We start from the raw sequence: 19,238 nt of genomic DNA, 5'->3' as shown, positions 1-19,238 counted from the left end.
CCTGAGATGCTGATCACAATAAACGCCTCCATATAGCTCAATGCCATTTCATAGCCATAAACATCCAGGGCCTTATCACAAAGGATTTTGCTAGAGAGGGTCGGAGAAACCGAGGGAGGGTCGGAGAAACCGAGGGAGGGTCGGAGATAGCGAGGGAGGGTCGGAGATAGCGAGGGAGGGTCGGAGATAGCGAGGGAGGGTCGGAGATAGCGAGGGAGGGTCGGAGAAAGCCAGAGAGGGTCGGAGGGTCGGAGATAGCGAGAGAGGGTCGGAGAAAGCCAGAGAGGGTCGGAGAAAGCCAGAGAGGGTCGGAGAAAGCCAGAGAGGGTCGGAGAAAGCCAGAGAGGGTCGGAGAAAGCCAGAGAGGGTCGGAGATAGCGAGAGAGGGTCGGAGATAGCGAGAGAGGGTTAGAGATAGCGAGGGAGGGTCGTAGATAGCGAGGGAGGGTCGGAGATAGCGAGGGAGGGTCGGAGAAAGCCAGGGAGGGTCGGAGATAGCGAGGGAGGGTCGGAGAAAGCCAGAGAGGGTCGGAGAAAGCCAGAGAGGGTCGGAGAAAGCCAGAGAGGGTCGGAGAAAGCCAGAGAGGGTCGGAGATAGCGAGAGAGGGTCGGAGATAGCGAGGGAGGGTCGGAGATAGCCAGGGAGGGTCGGAGATAGCCAGGGAGGGTCGGAGATAGCGAGAGAGGGTCGGAGAAAGCCAGAGAGGGTCGGAGAAAGCCAGAGAGGGTCGGAGAAAGCCAGAGAGGGTCGGAGAAAGCCAGAGAGGGTCGGAGAAACCGAGGGAGGGTCGGAGATAGCGAGGGAGGGTCGGAGATAGCGAGGGAGGGTCGGAGATAGCGAGGGAGGGTCGGAGATAGCGAGGGAGGGTCGGAGATAGCGAGGGAGGGTCGGAGAAACCGAGGGATGGTCGGAGATAGCGAGGGAGGGTCGGAGAAACCGAGGGATGGTCGGAGATAGCGAGGGAGGGTCGGAGATAGCCAGGGTGGGTCGGAGAAACCGAGGGAGGGTCGGAGATAGCGAGGGAGGGTCGGAGAAACCGAGGGATGGTCGGAGATAGCGAGGGAGGGTCGGAGATAGCGAGGGAGGGTCGGAGATAGCGAGGGAGGGTCGGAGATAGCGAGGGAGGGTCGGAGATAGCGAGGGAGGGTCGGAGAAAGCCAGGGAGGGTCGGAGAAAGCCAGAGAGGGTCGGAGAAAGCCAGAGAGGGTCGGAGAAAGCCAGAGAGGGTCGGAGATAGCGAGAGAGGGTCGGAGATAGCGAGAGAGGGTCGGAGATAGCGAGAGAGGGTCGGAGATAGCGAGAGAGGGTTGGAGATGTTCTTTTCTGCATGTAATCAATAGCATAGGGACTATGCTTTCTAGGCGCTATAGTTCTCAATCAACATAAGGTTTCTCTGTCACTGCCTTACCTGCTTTTCAAAAGCATGAACCGGATGTGATACTTCTCCCACAACCCGCATGGTAAATTCCTCCACCTGCCCAACTCACTGAAGTCTTCACTTGGCGTCCGATAGATGGCCAAAGCCATTTCATACATATAGAGTTCCGTTCGGTATGGCAGGGGAGAGAGCAGGTTTAAAGCAGCATTGCGTTTCTCTTTGGAGTGTTGCACACTTAACTACATGCTAGAGCGAGATGCATGGATCCTCCCATGCATTAATTACTTTACTAGTGGAAGAACAGTTAGTGAGAGGGGATTACACCTCCTATTAGCCATGCTTTGGGGGCACTGGGGGTCCCTCCAGCCCATGCTCAGCCTCCCCTGTGCATCACACCTCCCGGCACAACTCTCAGCAGGTGGCGGAAGGGCATCGCTCCTCCCGTCTCACAGCCGAAACCACCAGTGCTGCCTCGGCTAAGAGCAGGCAATACTGCCGGCTCTCACAAGCAAGCTCAACAGCGTGTCAAAAACGACTCCAAATCGGGGCATGTATTTCTTTGCTTTAACATTCGATATCTAGATTAATCATTTTTTTTACATTATCAGTTTTGCTTTTTTTCTCTATTTAACCCGTTGGCACATCCTGACTCCTCTTTGCCCTGCTGTTATTTGTTCTCTCCAAACTGTTTTTCCCCGGGGTTGGACATAATTGTTCGTTGTTGCTCTATGAGGTTTAATTTTCCAAATTGTTATTTTCTGCATTTAATCAATAGCATAGGGACTATGCTTTCTAGGCGCTATAGTTCTCAGTCAACATAAGGTTTCTCTGTCACTGCCTTACCTGCTTTTCAAAAGCATGAACCGGATGTGATACTTCTCCCACAACCCGCATGGTAAATTCCTACACCTGCCAAACTCACTGAAGTCTTCACTTGGCGCACAATAGATTCTAGGCGCTATAGTTCTTAGTCAACATAAGCCCTGTCTCAGTTCCCACCTGCACGCGAGCCCATCTGAACATTGAACAGGGGAGCTACAAGAAGCATTCTAGGAGGAATGCTAACTTATTCTGAAGACGCCAGTAGTTAATTACACGCAATATCAGATTTACTCCAATACAACATTGACTATTATGTCTGCCCTGCACATCTGGCACTCTGGGTCAGGCACCTCCTGAGATGCTGATCACAATAAACGCCTCCATGTAGCTCAATGCCATTTCATAGCCATAAACATCCAGGGCCTTATCACAAAGGATTTTGCTAGAGAGGGTCGGAGAAACCGAGATAGCGAGGGAGGGTCGGAGATAGCGAGGGAGGGTCGGAGATAGCGAGGGAGGGTCGGAGATAGCGAGGGAGGGTCGGAGATAGCGAGGGAGGGTCGGAGATAGCGAGGGAGGGTCGGAGAAACCGAGGGAGGGTCGGAGATAGCGAGGGAGGGTCAGAGAAAGCCAGGGAGGGTTGGAGATAGCGAGGGAGGGTCGGAGAAAGCCAGAGAGGGTCGGAGAAAGCCAGAGAGGGTCGGAGATAGCGAGAGAGGGTCGGAGAAAGCCAGAGAGGGTCGGAGATAGCGAGAAAGGGTCGGAGATAGCGAGAGAGGGTCGGAGATGTTCTTTTCTGCATGTAATCAATAGCATAGGGACTATGCTTTCTAGGCGCTATAGTTCTCAATCAACATAAGGTTTTTCTGTCACTGCCTTACCTGCTTTTCAAAAGCATGAACCGGATGTGATACTTCTCCCACAACCCGCATGGTAAATTCCTCCACCTGCCCAACTCACTGAAGTCTTCACTTGGCGCCCGATAGATGGCCAAAGCCATTTCATACATATAGAGTTCCGTTCGGTATGGCAGGGGAGAGAGCAGGTTTAAAGCAGCATTGCGTTTCTCTTTGGAGTGTTGCACACTTAACTACATGCTAGAGCGAGATGCATGGATCCTCCCATGCATTAATTACTTTACTAGTGGAAGAACAGTTAGTGAGAGGGGATTACACCTCCTATTAGCCATGCTTAGAGTCCACAGGATGCTTTGGGGGCACTGGGGGTCCCTCCAGCCCATGCTCAGCCTCCCCTGTGCATCACACCTCCCGGCACAACTCTCAGCAGGTGGCGGAAGGGCATCGCTCCTCCCGTCTCACAGCCGAAACCACCAGTGCTGCCTCGGCTAAGAGCAGGCAATACTGCCGGCTCTCACAAGCAAGCTCAACAGCGTGTCAAAAACGACTCCAAATCGGGGCATGTATTTCTTTGCTTTAACATTAGATATCTAGATTAATCATTTTTTTACATCATCAGTTTTGCTTTTTTTCTCTATTTAACCCGTTGGCACCTCCTGACTCCTCTTTGTCCTGCTGTTATTTGTTCTCTCCAAACTGTTTTTCCCCGGGGTTGGACATAATTGTTCGTTGTTGCTCTATGAGGTTTAATTTTCCAAATTGTTATTTTCTGCATTTAATCAATAGCATAGGGACTATGCTTTCTAGGCGCTATAGTTCTCAGTCAACATAAGGTTTCTCTGTCACTGCCTTACCTGCTTTTCAAAAGCATGAACCGGATGTGATACTTCTCCCACAACCCGCATGGTAAATTCCTCCACCTGCCCAACTCACTGAAGTCTTCACTTGGCGCCCGATAGATTCTAGGCGCTATAGTTCTTAGTCAACATAAGCCCTGTCTCAGTTCCCACCTGCATGCGAGCCCATCTGAACATTGAACAGGGGAGCTACAAGAAGCATTCTAGGAGGAATGCTAACTTATTCTGAAGACGCCAGTAGTTTATTACACGCAAAATCAGATTTACTCAAATACAACATTGACTATTATGTCTGCCCTGCACATCTGGACAAGGGCACTCTGGATCGGGCACCTCCTGAGATGCTGATCACAATAAACGCTTTATAGGCCTTATCACAAAGGATTTGCTAGAGAGGGCCGGAGAAACCAAGGGAGGGCCGGAGAAACCGAGGGAGGGTCGGAGATAGCGAGGGAGGGTCGGAGATAGCGAGGGAGGGTCGGAGATCGGAGATAGCGAGGGAGGGTCGGAGATAGCGAGGGAGGGTCGGAGAGAGCCAGAGAGGGTCGGAGATAGCGGGAGAGGGTCGGAGATAGCCAGAGAGGGTCGGAGATAGCGAGAGAGGGTCGGAGATAGCGAGAGAGGGACGGCGAAACCGAGGGTGGGTCGGAGAAAGCCAGAGAGGGTCGGAGATGGCGAGAGAGGGTCGGAGATGGCGAGAGAGGGTCGGCGAAACCGAGGGTGGGTTGGAGAAAGCCAGAGAGGGTCGGAGATAGCGAGAGAGGGTCGGAGAAACGGAGGTGAAAGATAGGGCCCGTTCATCTCGTCGTTAATGCCTTTCCGTCCTGCTACTTGCAGTTTGAGTTTTCCATTACAAATGCAGAAGTGTCACAATGCAAGTAAAGACCATGACACAACAAGCCTTGGCAGGACCAGCTTGGCTGTACAGAGAACTCATTTCACATATTTGAGTCTAACATATAGGGGGGGGAGGGGGGATCAAGATTAAACAAGCTCTTGGCATTGATGTGGAGGGGGGGGAGGAGAAATGCGAGACACGGCCTGGCGGATGTGAAGTGTGAAGCAGTGGGCGGGGGAGCGGATCCCTTTGAAGTGGGAGGCAGGCGGCTCGGGAGCAAATGGTAACAACAAACAACAAATGGCTTTCATGTGGTGATGCGAGGCAGGCGGATAGAAGCGCGTTCACGAGACCACATGCACTTCTGGAAATCTGCATTTTTCAGAGCTTAGTTTAGCCCTTAGTTTAGCCCCAATAGTCTCGTCCTATTTATTCCTTGCGGAATAGAATAGGACGAGACCTAAAACGTATAATACTATAACAAAATCAACAATAAAAGCCATTTGTGACATTGGACGGCTCCAAGCGTTGCCCTAAACAAATTAAAGTACAACCCAAAGAGGGATAATTCTGCCAGTAAAACTTTTCTTAACAGAAGGAAAACAGAACGTCATACCTTCGTTTTTCGACGTATTTTCGAGTGTAGAATTTTATATATAAAATAAAAACATGCAATGACAAGACACGGTTTCGCTGTAGGAGCAGTGGAGCATTTGTTCCGTTCACATCTCTGGGAGGGCCTCCTGAGAGTTTTAATGAAATAAAACATTCTTTCAAAACCAAATGTTTGGTGAATCTCACAAGGGCTGGAATCCCACACGAAGCACTGCTGTCAGCTATACAGACAGTGATTTAACTTTTAAGGTACCTCAATGAGGAAACTCTGGTAAAGAAACTACGAAGACAGACCCAGAAATGAAAGTGAAACTGGCCCCAGATGATGACTGCAATGGTGTGAGTCAGATGCATGTTCTTCCTTAAATACACATCACCCTCAAACCACCAAGGTTCTGGGTGCATTAGCATCAGGCCCGCGACACAGAAATTAAAGTGACACTGATCCCACATGATTAGTGCAAGGGTGTGGATCAAATGCCTGTTCTTCCATAAAATACACATGACGCTGAAGCCGCCTGCTTTGACTGACCGGCAAACAGTTTCTCAATGCATTAGTATCAAGCACGTGCGACAGAAATGATAGTGAAACTGCTCTTTGATACACCTTGTAATGATGGAAAGTTAGATGCCTGTTCCTCATAAAACATCTATCACACTCAAACTGCCTACTATGACCAGAAACCGACAAGGGCTTTAGGCTCCATCCCAGTCGACACGCAACGCAGCCTCATGGAACGCCCTCCTGATCGCTTCCGTTGTAGATCCAGGAAAGATTGGTCCAGTAGTTCTGGGAACACCCGAAAGAGATCTACTATGTCAGATTCATAAGCTTTTCTGTGCACCCAAGCTGAAATTCAATGCTTAAAGCCCCGAACTGCAGTAGTAAATTCAGAGCTTGTTATCAACATAGCAGTAGTCTGGGGACATGTATTCATATCAACTGAACTTAAATCCATGGACAATCTATCTGTCCAGCTGGCTTTCTGCAGTATTAGGAGTAGGGTAAGAGTGGGAAAAGGGAATTAGGGTAAGAAAAATGCCTCAACACAGACACATTTATAAGCCATTTGCCTGTCGTTTCCAACCAGAAAAACAGAGCTATCCATACAATAAAGTGTGTTTGCATGGTGGGAGTAGGAAGGGCGCACTATCATAATCTGTGGTGTGTAGAGGAAAGTGACTTATGTGAAAAACAGAAAAAACGTTTTTTTGTACAAATGTACAAACAAGTCTGCCAAAAGTACACCAGCAAATTATCCGTCTTGCAGCAAGTAGACAGCACGATGTTTAATGAAGTAGGAGTAAACATAAAAATCTACGAATCACTGAGATTTCTAAACATACCCCTGCAAATTTATGTCAATCATTCAAATGTACGCAAATTGTTGCAAAAATAAATTATATGCATATTTCTAACTTTTTACAAAATTCTTGTGAATCAAGCCCACTGAACAGACAGTGGCAGCTCCAACCTACCAACATCGGATAGCTCCAAGCATTGCAGGAATGCCATGTAGGTACAGCTTCCTGCTACAGGGCTAAAGTAGCTCCCAAATGGTTACGATGCACCAGCCACGCTCGGACATCTGACCCGGTCGTAACCCACTGCAGCTGAGCGCACCGGCAGGACCCGGCCCACTTAAAGCACTGCCCTCGCAGTCCGATTGTTTACTTTGCCCCATCCTCCTGTGCTATATTTTTATTACTGACATTTTATTACTGGCGACATTGTAAATGACAAGCTTAATGTCATGATTTTGGGAATTTCACTTAAGAAGTGCAATGCAACATTCCAAAAATTACACAAACCACGCTGGTGAATTTAAAATGTTGCCCAGTAATGCCATAGTAAGGAGTGTGCTACAAATCATAGGACTTGATGTAATAACAATTTCTGGTACGTAATTGTAGCATTACGATACAGCATTAGATTAGGGCATAACCTGTCGCAATATAACACGTATCACCGAACCATACATAAACTCCCATGTAGATTTATTTACCTTGTGCAAAGTTAGCTTCTGAGCGAATTTTAGGCAATTACTATTGAAATTCAGAGAATAGTTTGAGGCAGTCCCCCGACAGCCTTTGTCACTGGTGATACGATAGTAAACCTCTCTGCGTCCGAAGACCATTTCTGGAGAGCAGTTCAGACCCCAAGGTAAGTGTTCCTCCCACCGTCTGTTTCTCAAGGCGAGCCGAGCTTGGAGGGAGTTCTCCAGCCAAGCCGAGAATGTTAATTTTCGAGCCTCTTGTTGCTCTGACAGCCATTCTCTTCTCTCCCCCCTTTACTGTCAGCAGGCGTGCTATTTTCCTATGATAATTAAGGCGTGACAATTTTAAACAATGATTACAATTACCATATCGCCTAAGAAAATCTTTTCAGCAAAATCTTTGAGTCTCCAGTTTTAACAGTTGTGTCTCTTATGTTAGTTTGATTTTCATTTGTTTGTTTTTTTTGTCATTAATGAAGGCATTTCTGAAAAACACCACTTTCAGCTGCTTCTGTTGTACAGCCTGGCTGTCTTAAATGCGAGCCAGCCTCTGTATGAGACATTGCAGTCAACCGCTTGCCTGCAGATGGCGCTGTTGCTTCTTAGTAGAACATCGACATGTTATCTCTGACAGACGGAATCTCACTTCTTCACTAAGGCAGAAAGAACTGGTTGAGACAATCCTGCTGTGAGCTCGGATGCTGCTGTTGGACATAAAGCTCTTCGTAGCTCTCACAAAGCGCTTTCTTGTAGAGCAGGCAACAATGTGGCATCTGATGTGGAGTTTGGGAGTAAAGCACCAGGCTCCATTCGGTGATCCCAACATCCACTGTTGAGCACAAGTCTGAGCCAGGAGCCCCGCTCTCAAGTAGTGAGTGGGCTCCATGTTGTCCTTACTTGCTACTGCTCTCGGGTAACAGACAGATTATTGGCGGGTTGCGAGCTTTAAGGGCAACAGGGTGCCGCCGTGGCCAATCAATGCGCGTGGAACGCTAGGCAAGCTGGCAAGCCACGCTCAGACTTCTGACCCGGCCGTAACCCACTGCAGCTGAGCGAGCAGTGGGTTGTCCAAAAACAAACACGCAGCACTGAAAGCAATCGCTTTCGTGATCGCTATAGTAAAAAAAACAAAAAAGCTTGCGAGTGGTGCGCGCACCACTGCGAGCATATGTCTTCAATTACCGGACCTTGACGGCCGCGATAATTGAAGACATATGGCCTCTGGTGCGCGTAACAGACACCAATAGGCCATGGGCAGAGCTACGCCACCGCCCATGGCCTATTGCGTGTTCTGTTTTAAAAACACACGCACTCAAAGGCCAATGAAAATGGACCTAGGAAATAACACCAACGTGCTGCGTGGAATTTCCAGGTCCATTTTCAAAACCCAGAAAAAAGGGCTCTGGCTGCGCGACACTGCTTGCGCAGTGTACGCTAGGCAAAAGACCTAAAAAGTACCTCAAGCGGAGTGTGAACAGCGGAAGGAAATAATAAAGAAATTGATCCGTACTTGGTCCATACTCCAGGGAAGAAACAAGCACACAAAGAGGAAGGGAAGCCAGCACGCACGGACCGATGAGAAGCAACAAAATGAGAGGCAATGAAGCCAACCAATGGGCGCTTAGCCCTTTTTAGTTTTTTTTTCTTAAACAAAAGATCTTGCAAGCGACAGCAGATGTGCTGTCTCAGGTGAGACCTAAAAATGTATATTTTTTTCCAAACTGGAATTGGGTTACCATTTTACCTTCTGGGGAGTTAAAAGAACAAGCATTTGCAATGCAATAGGTCTCGCATTAGGAAAGTTTGAGCTATTGGTATTGTAAATGACAAATTTTGTATTTATGTGTTGGTTTTGAAAATAGCGAAATTAATAGCTTTGTCATTTACAATGCTAATAGGTATAGCTTTCGCAAATGTGACACCTATAGCATTTGTAATGCAATATGAGTTTTATTTACGTGACTTACATGTATTGATATTGCAAATAAATGCCTTTTATTTATTTTTTAATATTTAATACTTAAATAAAAGTTATTGTAATTTATAATGGCAATAGCTTAAAGTTTTGTAAATAACTTTTGTGAAGATTATGTTCAGTGTATTTTATTGTGACGAAAATCCAAGAATAGATGTGAAATATTAACATCTTTTTTGTGACATTTATAATAAAGCTTGAAACATTGAGAGAACATATTTGAACTAGTTGTTGTTGAATGGTTGCACAGATTGATGCTGTGGTGGCGCTGAGTGATGTGGTGCCCCTGAGTGATGCTGTGGTGGTGCTGAGTGATGTTGTGGTGATGTGATATATAGAGTGAGGGCGATAGATAGAGAAAGGGCGATAGAGTGGGGGCGATGGATAGAGTGGGGGCGATAGATAAATAGAGTGAGGGTGATAGATAGATAGATAGATAGAGTGAGGGCGATAGATAGATATAATTATGTGGCACTGAGTGGTATTGTGTGGAGTGTGTGTGTTGCATTCAGTAGAGTGTAATTATGTGGCGTGTAATTATGTGGCACTGAGTTGTATTTGGAGTGTATGTTGCATTGAGTGCCGTGTAATTATGTGGCGTGTAACTATGTGGCACTGAGTGGTATTTGGAGTGTATTGCATAGAGTGCAGTGTAATTATGTGGCGTGTAATTATGTGGCACTGAGTGATATTTGGAGTGTATGTTGCATTGCGGGCAGTGTAATTATGTGCCGTGTAATTATGTGGCACTGAGTGGTATTTGGAGTGTATGTTGCATTGAGTGCAGTGCAATTATGTGGCGTGTAACTGTGTGGCACTGAGTGGTATTTGGAGTGTATTGTTGCATTGAGTGCAGCGTAATTATGCGGCGTGTAATTATGTGGCACTGAGTGATATTTTTGGAGTGTATGTTGCATTGCGTGCAGTGTAGTTATGTGTCGTGTAATTATGTGGCACTGAGTGGTATTTGGAGTGTATGTTGCATTGAGTGCAGTGTAATTATGTGGCGTGTAATTATGTGGCACTGAGCGGTATTTGGAATGTATGTTGCATTGAGTGCAGTGTAATTATGTGGCGTGTAACTGTGTGGCACTGAGTGGTATTTGGAGTGTATTGTTGCATTGAGTGCAGCGTAATTATGCGGCGTGTAATTATGTAGCACTGAGTGATATTTGGAGTGTATGTTGCATTGCGTGCAGTGTAATTATGTGGCGTGTAATTATGTGGCACTGAGTGGTATTTTGAGTGTATGTTGCATTGAGTGCAGTGTAATTATATGGCGTGTAATTATGTGGCACTGAGTGGTATTTGGAGTGTATGTTGCATTAAGTGCAGTGTAATTATGTGGCGTGTAATTATGTGGTACTGAGTGGTATTTGGAGTGTATGTAGCATTGAGTGCAGTGTAATTATGTGGCGTGTAATTACGTGGCACTGAGTTGTATTTGGAGTGTATGTTGCATTGAGTGCAGTGTAATTATGTGGCGTGTAACTGTGTGGCACTGAGTGGTATTTGGAGTGTATTGTTGTATTGAGTGCAGTGTAATTATGCGGTGTGTAATTATGTGGCACTGAGTGATATTTGGAGTGTATGTTGCATTGCGTGCAGTGTAATTATGTAGCGTGTAATTATGTGGCACTGAGTGGTATTTGGAGTGTATGTTGCATTGAGTGCAGTGTAATTATGTGGCGTGTAATTATGTGGCACTGAGTGGTATTTGGAGTGTATGTTGCATTGAGTGCAGTGTAATTATGTGGTGTGTAATTATGTGCACTGAGTAGTATTTGGAGTGTATGTTGCATTGAGCGCAGTGTAAATATGTAGCATATAATTATGTGGCACTGAGTGGTATTGTCTGGAGTGTATGTTGTATTTAGTAGAGTGTAATTATGTGGCGTGTAATTATGTGGCACTGAGTGGTATTTGGAGTGTATGTTGCATTGAGTGCAGTGTAATTATGTAACATATAATTATGTGGCACTGAGTGGTATTGTGTGGAGTGTGTGTTGCATTGAGTACAGTGTAATTATGTGGCTTGTAATTATATGGCACTGAGTGGTATTTGGAGTGTATGTTGCATTGAGTTCAGTGTAATTATGTGGCATTGATGGTATTTGGAGTGTATGTTGCATTGAGAGCAGTGTAATTATGTGGCGTGTAATTATGTGGCACTGAGTGGTATTTGGAGTGTATGTTGCATTGAATGCAGTGTAATTATGTGGTGTGTAAATTGCATTAACTAAAACAAATTCGCATGGTTAGGCAGAGAGGTGGACTCAAGGACCTCTAAATCTCATATAAATAAGTAGTCCAAATCAAAGAAAGACCAGGGGCGAGGTGGGGCATGCTACACTGACGAATATGCACGAGTGAAAAAAATTCTTCTACAAATCATGACTGATTACACCTGTACAACTTGAAACAGAATGCGGAAAGCAAGGTACCAGCATCTTATTCAGCTAGGACAAAGAGGTCTTTTAAAGAGTTTTCAAGCAAGAACTCTAAAATGCAGCTGTAGAAAAAGACTCAATAAAATATGAAAACTGGTGGAGAAAGGAGATCAAAACTGTCAAACCAATATGAAAGCTAAGCAACTCATTCTAACAAGGTTAGCCCATTTCTATGAGATTAACACATGAAATCACATGAATGAAAACAAGATTGCACTGGGGAACAGAATTCCTGATTACACGATACTTTCCTTAGGGTGATTGCTTCTAATGCGCTGTTCTGTGTGCTTCCCGTTTACTGGGAAGAGGCAGGTTACTAGGCCCTGCAAGGGGTTAACAGTCAGCAAACAGATCTCATGAGGGGCGGACCTTCGAGTCCGTGACGGCGCCCTCGAGCACACACTAAACAGTACCTGGGTCCGGGATGCCGCGGACAATGCGGGGAACAGCTGTGGACCGGCAGGGCTCAGCAGGGCGCCTGAGGTAGGTCCGGCTCGTGGCAGCGTTGAAGAGATGCGGCGCTGGAGCGGGGCCTCTGAGGGGCTCTGCGGGCCGTCAGGGGTGCTGTCTGTTGTCCGGGCGTAGGCGGGGCTCCTGGGGCAATCTGGCGGCTCTCCTCCCGGTGGGGCTCTGTCCGGGCCGTGAAAGAGTCTCTAGCTGAGGCGGGGCGCCCACGGGGAAGGAAGCGGGCGAGACCCTGGCAGAATCCGTGCTTTTCCAGGCGGGGGAAGGCTCTTGGGATCCGCGGCGCACAGCTCACAGGGGCTGCGGATCTCAGAGGCACAACGCACAGGGCCGGCCGATACACTTGTACGGGCAAGCTCTCAGCCAGCGGGGAGGCGGCGCAGTCCGGCAAGAGGGGGGTAAAGCGGGTAGAAGCGGCCCATGGACACAGTGCAAACCCGGCTCGTGGTCAGAGCGGGTCACACGGGCGGCCGGCAGTCACGTCGGAGAACATTGCCGGTGGCCGCGCCCCCGTGTGCTTTCCCTCCCTGCGGGTGCCCGTGTTTAAGACAGTGTGCACGGCGCCGTGCTGGACGTGCGCGTTCGCGCACCCAAATCCACACTAAACGCTCGTAACACCCGCCTGTCCCTAATCCCCCCGAGACGGGCAGCTAAACGTCTCCAGCTGGACGCATCCTTCGGATGCTATTCCAGCGAGACCTAAAAAGGAACCTCCAGTGGGGTTGCGTACCCATTCCTCCCGGGCGATGGCAGCCACTACTGCTTTGGGACATGGAGTCCCACTTCATGACATCTGCCAGGCAGCTACGTAGGCTTCATTGCACACGTTTACTAAACACTACTGCCTGGACAGCCACGTTTGGAGAGACCGCTTCTTTGGCCGGTCATTTCTCCAGGGTTTTCTGGTGTGAACTTAGTTCGCATACCCATCTCCAGTGTTGGTATTGCTGGGGTATCTATTCTAAGGTGAGGAATCCATAACTAATAGTCTCTTTCAGATGAACAAGTTACTTAATTTCTGTAACAATATATCTGTAAGAGTTATGGATTCCTCACCGGCCCACCCATCCTCCCCGTTCTGCAAACTGACTTCTAGGGTAAGGGACTTTCTTTCAGGGCCCTAATTTTGTGCACCAGTGGTCAGTGTATTGCAATGCTCAGCGCTTCTGGCGTGGAATGTTGTGTAAAGAACTGACGTCCGCACACAGGGGTGAAGTTTAAGTAGATACTGCAACGTCATTATGGTGACCATGACGCCAACGACTAACGCACAGTTGACTGACGCCACCTTCCGACGCGCAGGGGTACTGCTGAAGAAAAATTCTCCTGATCCAGTCTGACGCCTGGGGGCAATTCTAAGGTGAGGAATCGATAACTAATATATGTCTCTTACAGACACACAGACACATCTTTTCTGAAGGTAAGTAACTTGCTCATCACTGGGATGAGTGGGGGTTTATTAATTCGAGGTGTTTGATAACAAATACCATATGTTTCACTGAAGCCATTATGTAGCTGGGAAACTTGTTTTGACCAACGCCCAGTACATACCTTAAGATGGCTACCCTGCTCATTTGCAATATCCAGTAATAGAACTAGACATCACAGGGGAATATCTGTTCATGCAGATATGTCCTCACATAAAATATAATGCACCCTGCCTAGGGCTCAAAGGCTTGCTGTATGAGTAATAACCTATATTATATGTGGTGACTTTGGCATGACACACAGGAGTGTGTCATGTCCTGTTTTCACTCATTGTTTGCACCATGTCACACAGCCAGCAATGACAGTCTGTGTGGAATTTGTGTGTGGGTCCTTTAGGGGTGAATCGGATATGCTGCATTCTTTTGAGACACTTTCTAGCATTCATCGAACTAGAGACTTACATGGGTGCTAAAGTCCTAAGCCAGTTGTTGCACAATTAGACAGAAGGAGCACTGGCACGGAGGTCTGGTTAGCAGGCCCCGATCCTCTGTCTGAGTCGAAAATTGTCATCATCTACTGGCTTAAAAGGGGCTATAATTTGGGGGGTAACTGCAACAAAAGCCCTACCTCCTACAATTAAATTGTTCACTTGAATGCGTCTTACGCAGCAATGCTTCCCTATTGAAGAAAAGGCATATACTGCATGCATTTATTTACATTCGGTTTCTGGGAGGAGTCTCCTTCGGGACTTAGTCATAGGGGGCCAAGGTCCAAAGTACCACCAGCAGGTACTAGTTACCTGAACTGGGGTGTCTGGTTGCAGAGGTGCTGGTCGAGTTGGTAGCTGTGCCCGCTACACCGGTGGAAAGAAGGGGGGGTCGCCTAGAAACAGGTTGCAGAGGGGGACTTATGGGTAAGTCCGGGAGCTCCCAATGGGCGGCTCAGGTCACAAGGGTACTGGCGTCAAGGTTGCACCGCAGGTTTGTCGGTACCCAGGCTGGGGCACTGTGTGCAGAGTGGAAAGGTCAGCTGGTCTCTTTGCATCCTAGAGCCTTGCACTTGTCGGTGTCGCTGGTTTGAGTTTGCAAATTCAGGACAGCTGGGCCACTCTGGAAGTGGGTCTCTGCAGTGCTGACCTCCCTTGACCGCTGCTCGGTATCGATGCAATAGCCCCCTCATGGTGACTGACAAAGCTTATTAAATATGCTAATGTAACTGTTGATCTAAACTTTGCGTGAATTGTGGTTTACACTAGGATGACATCCGTTTTTTTATGGCTATTCATCCTACATATTGGTTTCTAAAAAAAATTACAGTTCATCTTTATTATTTTTTTACAGGTAAAAGACCTTGATAATCGTGGGTTATCAAGAACATAGTTGCCTTCAGCCTTGATGCAAGCAGCACTGAAAGAGCCTTCACCTGTGAACCAGATGATGGTTTTTATACCATTTCTAACTGCAGGATGAGATTGGATTTAATTGCCTGTGAAGTCGTGTATAATACAGTCCATATTGGGTGAATGATTTGTATAAATAAGAATACGTTCCCAAATGATTTTTTTGTTTTCTTTGATTTTACAGTGGCCAAATAAAGAGGGGGTTAGACATGTCTCTTTTTTATGTCTGGTGTCTTGTGAGAAAGTATTAACGTGCCACATGCATCTTTTACAATATTTACCATTATTTAAACTGTTGTGTCTATAGCATTCCTACACCCCAAGCTGTGAATGTGCTTTACTGAAGAGGGAACACAAACCCTGATAAACTAGTTAATTACATCGGGTAAACCAGTAGCTTAGTTACACAGTTGAGCATGTTGATTCGAGAGTATGGTCTATCAGGTATGTAAAGAAGATATGAATGTGTACTTGTTAGGTTCTGTGCTTTAATTCAACTTAGTCTTCAGATGTCCATTCAATGTGGTTATCATCACAAAACCATACTCACTAAATACTTAGGTTTATATGTAGGATAATACTTCTTAATCGTGTCTTATGTGAAGCTTTTACAGTTCTTGGTCTCTTTTTGGATCCATTTTAATTTGTGACATCAGTTTAACATCATTGCTTCTGTAAATGACACTATAGCATTCATCACCCATGTTTTAGAGATAACTGATAAGCACATAACACGGTAGGCCTCTGCTTTCTACTAGGATTAAAATAGTCCATAAGCTAAACATTTTGAAGAGCTCATTTAAGTCATTCACTGTACCATAAAGGAGGTGTCCATAGGTACTCCCTTTCTTTAGTCGGTTATGCTTAACAGTTACAAAGGAAACTCAGAACATTGATTAGAATGTGAGTATTTCTAACAAAAGTAGATTTCTCTAAAAATGGGCACCCTGCAATCACTCAAAGCCCATTTGACAGGAAACTGGTTCCCCATGATGGGAGATAATCCAATTTTAGTTGTATGAGCAGATTTTATGCATGGATGTAGTTCATTATGGAGAAGTGTGGCTCAGGGGTTAGAGGCGGCAGACCCGGAAGCTGAGATCGGTCCTGGACCAGGGTTCAATTCCCCGCCTCGGCGGGTCTTGGGCTAAAAATTCCACGGACTCGATAATTCTCGCCCTGGTGCCTCCTCGACTCACGGGTTCACACTCTGCGACTCTGGGCAATAGCTTGCTTAATCTCCACAACGGCCCCTCGCGGCGGGATGCCCGACTTTCACCTTGTGGACACCCTGCCGGGGTTTCTCACAGGGGAATACCAGGACGGGTTCCCTAAGCAAGCGCCAGGATGCCCTTTGGGTGACAGGTTTGCGCTATATAAGTACACTTACATTTACATTTACATTATTCTTGGCTGATTTAAGATGTAGTTAATGGTAACACAGGATACTGCACGAGAAACGTCCCTTCTCAGTACAATCTTTATCAGTAAATAGCAGTAGCTTTAAGCTGCCCTGAACAAATGAAGCTGTTCAATGCAAAACTTTTACACACAAAATGTGATGGGAGGAATGCTTGCAATTTGTCTAACCACTGCCAATCATTTGGGATAGCATCCCAACCCATCATTCTTTTGCTTACCATTCAACCTCCGTTTGGACCGAGCCATAGGCAGATCAGCCTTGACCCTGCTCCTCATAGGAACAGTCCAGCCTGAACCCTACAGGCCAGAGCCTCACTGGAACATAAGCAACCTAGGACCGATTTCACAGTGATAAGGGCTCGTCAGCCATGCATAGCTTGGTTCTTGGTTTACATACCACAACATCTGTACAAATGGGTTTGCTTATCGTTTTGAAACAAATGTAGCCTGTGTTAGTAGGGCATACCTTTCACCCCAATTGGAATCGTAAGAATCTAGAAGTTAATAGAACAGTGTTACTAGAATTTATAGTAGTTTGCAGGCAGCTAAGGAAGTAAATTCTGGGGACTAGGAGGAAAGGTGACATTGACTCCAACTGCCCCGATTAAAGCTGCACAATCTGTAAATCTCCAAATTATGAATGTTGTCATGGGACAATGTCCAACTGAGAGACAAAATCCCTGCTCGAGGCATGTAAGCTGTAGATCACATGTTTTCATAGTCCTGCCATCTAGTGTTGGGTCCAGATGTGTGCAAGTTGTTTTTGTTCGAAGAAATCTTGCCAGTCGCAAGCTAAGGTGACTTCTCCTTTCGGTGATAGTGTGCATGGGCTTTGACTCTATTGTTAGATTGTGTTTTTTCCACCATCAGGTTCGGACGTGTATTCCTGCGCTCCAGTTTGAAACTGTTCTTCAGGTTCCCCTCTGTGCACAATCCACTCTACCCCCGTCGGTATTGTTTCGATGGTGTAGCCCACTGCTCTGCAAATTGATTTGTTAGAGAAAAATCTCTATTTCTGTTTAGAAAACTCCGGGACGGCAATTGGGCCTAGCGGCGCCTGTCCACCTCGCATTCGATGGAACGGACTCTATTCAAATTCTGTCCTCCGTGCTACACTAAGTATCTGCATGCCAGCTCACACGAAGTGTGCAACTTGTGCTTATCTCCGGCGCACAACAAATGACTGCAACGCATGCAGATCGTTTCGATCCAAGAAAACGCTCCGCGATCGTAGGGCTTCATATCGCAAAATGCAAAATCAAAACATCGAATTCAAGACGGACATCTTCGGTGAAGGTTCCAAGCAAGAGGAGTTCCATGCACAAGGGGCCAAAGAATAACTTGTATCCATTTCAGAACCGAACTCCGAGATGGAAGACTTGCCTACCGCAAGGTCAATGTCCCGCGAGTACTGAAAGCCCCTTGCCCCAAAATCTAATTAAAATCAAGCAAAAGGCTTCGGTTCCACCTCCGCCTTCGGGCAATGATCACCACTGAGAACAAGTTTCTGACACCCCGCCTTCCGGTTCGGCACCGAAACACGTCACTGAGCCTTCCGGCTCGGGATCGAGTCTGCCAAAGTCAGGCACCAAGCCGAAACCTTCGGGCTCCAAGCCGAAAACTGCTTCAGGACCGAAACCCTCAACACTGAAATCAAAGACAGCTCCGGTATCAATCTTCCGTGCCACAGTCATTCCACCTGGCACCCAAGTCTTCTGCGCCGAAACTGTTTCTCCGAGGCTGCAGAAACCGATTTTCAACATCCCTCCACCCAAATCAGACCCAAAACAAAACAAGCATTGGAATTGCCAATAGGTCTCGCTTGTGGGACCTTATAAGTATTTAGTTTTGCAGCACAATATCCTTGTTGCATAATCGGATATTGTGCTGCAAAACTAAATACTTATAAGGTCCCACAAGCGAGACCTATTGGCAATGCCAATGCTTGTTTGAAGAGTAGTGTGTGCCCCTCGTGTTCACGCAGCTCAAGCTGAAGGAGGAGGGGGTGCGAGGGATGAGGGAACACGGCCTGGGGTAAGCTGGCTGGGGAGGGGGAGGAGAAATGCAAGGAAGGCTGTGTGCGGCGTAATTAGGGGAGGAGAAGCCAAGAATCCGCAGAGCGCACGCTGGGCGAAGCCCTTTGATGTGCTGTGCGGCAAATGGAGGGAGGCTGATGCGCGTTCATGTTTGAACACGTGGTTCACATGAACTGCATGAAAACGCCAGCAAAAAGCTGGTGGTTTCACGAGAATTTTCGCCACTTGAATTCTCGCTCCGCTCGATGCGCATGCGCGCATCGATAGGTCACGAGACCTAAAGAACTATATATTAGTCCTGATACAGGACATGTTCTTACTAAACAGCCTCAAAAGCGCAAACCTGAGTCAAAGGAGGCACATCACATTTCTTTGAAGAAAAAGAATGTTGGTACTAACCCCTCCCATCCTCCTCCTCCACTACATTCCCCAACACCACTTTACCCACCATTAGAGCATTTACTTATTACACCAACTAATTCTCCACCACCACAACCTGATGACGATGATGGAGATTATGTGGGTAATGTTTTACCAGTAGATCCCTGGAAAGACTACAACACTGATTCACCCACAGACAATTATCCAGACCTTTACTCTGCATAGCCTTCCCCTCCTGACGGCAATGTAGGATATCTAGAATTACTTGCTAGAGCTGCAGAAAATCATGGGATACAATGACACAAAGACTCTTTGAA

The 19,238-nt window shown here is 46.9% G+C and overlaps 1 protein-coding gene across 1 annotated transcript in view; it reads left to right on the top strand.

Annotated features, from left to right (window-relative positions):
• The window catches only part of STT3A (STT3 oligosaccharyltransferase complex catalytic subunit A), a 202,662-nt gene extending 187,366 nt beyond the window's left edge, over nucleotides 1–15,296 (top strand). Inside the window, exon 18 of the mRNA XM_078682331.1 lies at nucleotides 15,024–15,296. Coding sequence (XP_078538457.1) covers nucleotides 15,024–15,062 — 39 coding nt within the window. The 3' untranslated portion in view covers nucleotides 15,063–15,296. The remainder of the gene's footprint in view (nucleotides 1–15,023) is intronic.
• Nucleotides 15,297–19,238: the final 3,942 nt, after the last annotated feature.

This window comes from Lissotriton helveticus, chromosome 3_1 (assembly GCF_964261635.1).
Source record: "Lissotriton helveticus chromosome 3_1, aLisHel1.1, whole genome shotgun sequence".
Classification (NCBI taxonomy): Eukaryota; Metazoa; Chordata; class Amphibia; order Caudata; family Salamandridae; genus Lissotriton; species Lissotriton helveticus.
Note: the sequence above shows the minus strand (reverse complement) of the source record. Positions and strands in the feature narration are given on the sequence as shown.